Source organism: Micropterus dolomieu, linkage group LG03, assembly GCF_021292245.1.
Source record: "Micropterus dolomieu isolate WLL.071019.BEF.003 ecotype Adirondacks linkage group LG03, ASM2129224v1, whole genome shotgun sequence".
In the NCBI taxonomy this organism is placed as follows: domain Eukaryota; kingdom Metazoa; phylum Chordata; class Actinopteri; order Centrarchiformes; family Centrarchidae; genus Micropterus; species Micropterus dolomieu.
This window is the reverse complement of record NC_060152.1, coordinates 34,709,899-34,714,057: the sequence shown is the minus strand read 5'-3', so window position 1 is coordinate 34,714,057 and position 4,159 is coordinate 34,709,899. Positions and strand designations below refer to the sequence as shown.

At 47.0% G+C, this 4,159-nt stretch overlaps 1 protein-coding gene across 5 annotated transcripts in view; it reads right to left on the bottom strand.

Moving 5' to 3' along the window:
• Positions 1-4,159, bottom strand: part of dcst2 (DC-STAMP domain containing 2) — a 22,893-nt gene that overhangs the window by 10,924 nt on the left and 7,810 nt on the right. For all 5 annotated transcript variants that reach the window (XR_006824441.1, XM_046045009.1, XM_046045008.1 and 2 more), the window contains 4 exons: positions 3,227-3,384; positions 2,970-3,134; positions 2,726-2,893; positions 623-723 (listed from right to left, as the gene is read on the bottom strand). Coding sequence is in view for 4 of the 5 variants with exons in the window: in XM_046045009.1 (XP_045900965.1) it covers positions 623-723; positions 2,726-2,893; positions 2,970-3,134; positions 3,227-3,384 (592 nt within the window). In the remaining variant the exon portion in view is untranslated. The remainder of the gene's footprint in view (positions 1-622; positions 724-2,725; positions 2,894-2,969; positions 3,135-3,226; positions 3,385-4,159) is intronic.

Here is a 4,159-nt window from a genome sequence, read left to right as displayed (position 1 = left end):
CCTCTCTAGCGGCCAGCAGGGGGCGACTTAAACCTGCGTCCTCTCCAGCGGCCAGCAGGGGGCGACTTAAACCTGCGTCCTCTCTAGCGGCCAGCAGGGGGCGACTTAAACCTGCGTCCTCTCTAGCGGCCAGCAGGGGGCGACTCCAGCGGCTGCAGAAAGAAGTGTGATTGTATAGAAGTCTCTGAGAAAATGTTTCTACTTGTCAGCTGATTTATTCCCTCAGTAAACACTTTCCTGATGAGTTTCTGGTCTCAGTCGCTAGTTTCAAGTCTTCTTCAACACAGCATGATGTTCATTTAGTAAATTATGGTCCCATTTAGAGGAACAGAGACCAGGAAGTAGGGGAGGCTTTAGGGCGGGGCTACAAGCTGACTGACAGGTCGCTACCATGGCAACCATGATACGGTCCTGAGCTGAGAGTGTGTGTGTCTGTATGTTTGTGTGTGTGTGTGTGTGTGTGTGTCTGTGTGTGTGTGTGTGCCTGTGTGTGTGTGTGTGTGTGTGTGTGTGTGTGTGTGTGTGTGTGTGTCTGTGTGTGTGTGTGTGTCTGTGTGTGTGTGTGTCTGTGTGTGTCTGTGTGTGTGTCTGTGTGTGTCTGTGTGTGTGTGTGTGTTTGTACCAGCTCTCTCTTTGGATGATATGAAGCACAGACGAGTCGTCTGCAGCGCTGCACGAATCCTCCGCTCAGAGAGACCAGCAGAGCCAGACCCAACAGGAACCCTGAAACACAAACCAGAACCAGTGAGACCAGCAGAACTTCTGCTGAGGGCAGCTGGAGGGTAAATGTCTTGCTCAAAGGCCCCTCTGCAGGGAGCTGTTTGTCTTTTGTAATCAGCTGTAACATTTTATTTATGTCTTATTCAACATTACGACACCGTAACTAGAGCGTGAAGAACAAACTAGCTGAGAACAATTCAGACTCTCCTGACTAAATATGAACTGTTTGATTAACGGTTGGTTCAAATCAAAGATGACTCATGTCTCTCGCTGCACTCATTCACACACACACATTCATTTGAACTTAGTTTATTCTTTTAAAACTGTATATATATATACTGTTTTATTGATGCCTTGTGTCCCCTCTTGATGCCTCTTTATGTGTAAAGCACTTCTTATGAATACCCTTGTTGTCATAAATGTGTTTAATAAACAGACTTAAATGGAGACAAAAGTTTTGGAAGGCCGCCATGTTTGTAGTTCTTTTGTGCATGGCAGTTGCACACTCCCTCAAAACTTGTGACATCTGTGGCATTGTGCTGTGTGATGGAACTGTACATTTTGTGGTGGCCAGCCTAAGGCCTTTTATTGTGGCCAGCCTAAGGCCTTTTATTGTGGCCAGCCTAGGGCCTTTTATTGTGACCAGCCTAAGGCACACCTGTGCAATCCCCACGCTGTCTGATCAGTATCCTGCCACACCTGTGAGGTGGATGGATTATCTCGGCAAAGGAGAAGTGCTCACTGACACAGATTCTGACAGATTTGTGAAGAATATTTGAGAGAAACAGGCCTTTTGTGTACATAGAGAAAGTCTCAGATCTTTGAGTTCAGCTCATGATGAGTGGGGGCAAAAACAAAAGTGCTGCCTTTATAATTTTTTTCAGTGCATAATATAGTACACATAAAGCTTCTGAGGTGCATTAACAGGCTATTTCAAGGTGTTTACTGTAGAAATGTGTTTCATTTCCTTCCACTGCTGTAGAAGAACTTGAAATTGTTAACTGATTATTTTTGAAAATGTTTTTTCTCTTAAATTTACATTATTTCTCACTTTTACTGACCTAAACTTTCTCTTAACTTCTTTGGTTATTCTTTGATGTATTAACCTTTGACCAGAATATACTGTATATAATCGGGTTTTCAACGGTGACACTCGACAACACCAACACACACCTGTAGGAAGTGTTCGTTATTTCTCTCAGCTGTCAATCAAACTTTATTTACATTCGCCCTCAGGTTCAGATCTGATCTGAAGATAAAACCTTGAAACACGCCCAGCTGTCAGTCCACACAGAGATCCAGGTTGTGAAACTACTACTGACTCCTTTCCACAGCAGGAACTTTTTTTATGCACTCAGAAACTCGACTTCCACTTCAGCTGCAGGAACCTGGTTCCAGTTTTAGCTCCACACATGCTGACTTCTACTGAAGGGATATTTTCTGTGCAGGACTTTTACTTTTTTACAGAGTGAGTACTTTTACATTGTGGGGTTAGTAGTAAACTTGAGTAAAAGTTCTTAATACTTCTGCACCACTGCAGCTATGATGTCACATCGTGTTTGCACTTCTACCAACGCCTTCTCACTCACAGGTTGTCACATTTGGGACACATGGTCAAGACCCGTTGGCGTCAGTTTTGAACAGAGAAGTCAGAGTGAGGAGGTGGTTGGAGGGCCAGACACTGGACTTTGAACCAGGAGGCCGGTGTTTGTTTCCCGTGTGAAACAAGAACTCAACATTAAATGTTTTTACTGACGTCATGTAGGTTACGTCAGTCGCATCAGTTTTGCAAGTAACATTACTTAAGTTACGTAAGTTAACTGACGTACGTAACAAAGTTATTTTAACCTGAACCGCAATCTTTTCCTAAGCCTAACCAAATTGCGATATTTCACATTAACAGGTTTATTTTGAAAATCTAACCGGATGTTGTATATTTATTGAAAACCGGCGCTAAAGGGTACCCAGGGCGCTAAAAAGCGACACTAAAGGGTCAGACTCGTACCTAGGATGAAACATTTGCCGTAGCTCGGCTCTGAAGGCTCCAGGAGACACTTCCTGCTGATCACGGTGATGTTTCCTCCCTGGAGGACGTTAAACGAAGCCACCACGTCTCTGAAGATGTCTGAGGCGTAACCTGATCCGTTCACCTGCAACGCCACCATGACCGGAGCTGAAGGGACAGACGTTACCACGGTTAACTTTGATCAACGCCACGGTCATGTTCATCATCAGGAGGGGGTTCTCACCTCTGGCCACGACATCAGCGGTCACCTGGTGGTGCACCTGATCCAGCATCCAGAACACCAGGAAGTCCAGCGCCACCAGCAGGCCCCCCATCACCAGGTGTTTGAAGACTGAGACCACGCCCACCAACACCGCCTGCTGCTCTTTTGCTGTCAGCTGCAACGACACTGGAGGAGAGACGGGACGCTTTAACTCAGTTTAGCTCAGGTTAGTCAGGTCAGACAGTTTACACTTCACACACACACACAGGTGTACTGACATGGAGTGATGTAGGTCTTGGCCTCTCTGCGTGTGATTGGCAGGACTGAGGCTCCGCCCTGTGAGGTCACCTGTTGGTCGAGCTCTTCAAACTGAGCGCTGATGTAGACGTTATCAAAGTCGTCCTCATGGAGATACCTGCGTCTGTAACGCACCGCTCTGCACACACACACACACACACACACACAAGCGTGTGGATGGAGGAAACTGCAGCGTGACGATGGAGGAAACTGAAGCGTGTCGAAGGAGGAAGCTGAAGCGTGCGGACGGAGGAAACTGAAGCGTGACGATGGAGGAAACTGAAGCGTGTCGAAGGAGGAAGCTGAAGCGTGCGGACGGAGGAAACTGAAGCGTGACGATGGAGGAAACTGAAGCGTGTCGAAAAAGGAAACTGCAGCGTGTCGATGGAGGAAGCTGAAGCGTGCGGACGGAGGAAACTGAAGCGTGTGGATGGAGGAAACTGAAGCGTGTCGAAAAAGGAAACTGAAGCGTGTCGAAGGAGGAAACTAAAGCGTGTGGACAGAGGAAACTGAAGCGTGTGGATGGAGGAAATTGAAGCGTGTCAAAGGAGGAAACTGAAGCGTGTGGATGGAGGAAACTGAAGCGTGTCAAAGGAGGAAAGTGAAGCGTGTGGATGGAGGAAACTGAAGCGTGTCGATGGAGGAAACTGAAGCGTGTGGACGGAGGAAACTGAAGCGTGTGGATGGAGGAAACTGAAGCGTGTCAAAGGAAGAAACTGAAGCGTGCAGATGGAGGAAACTGAATTGTGCGGATGGAGGAAACTGAAGGGTGTCAAAGGAGGAAATTGAAGCGTGTCAAAGGAGGAAACTGAAGCGTGTGGACAGAGGAAACTGAAGCGTGTGGATGGAGGAAATTGAAGCGTGTCAAAGGAGGAAACTGAAGCGTGTGGATGGAGGAAACTGAAGCGTGTCGA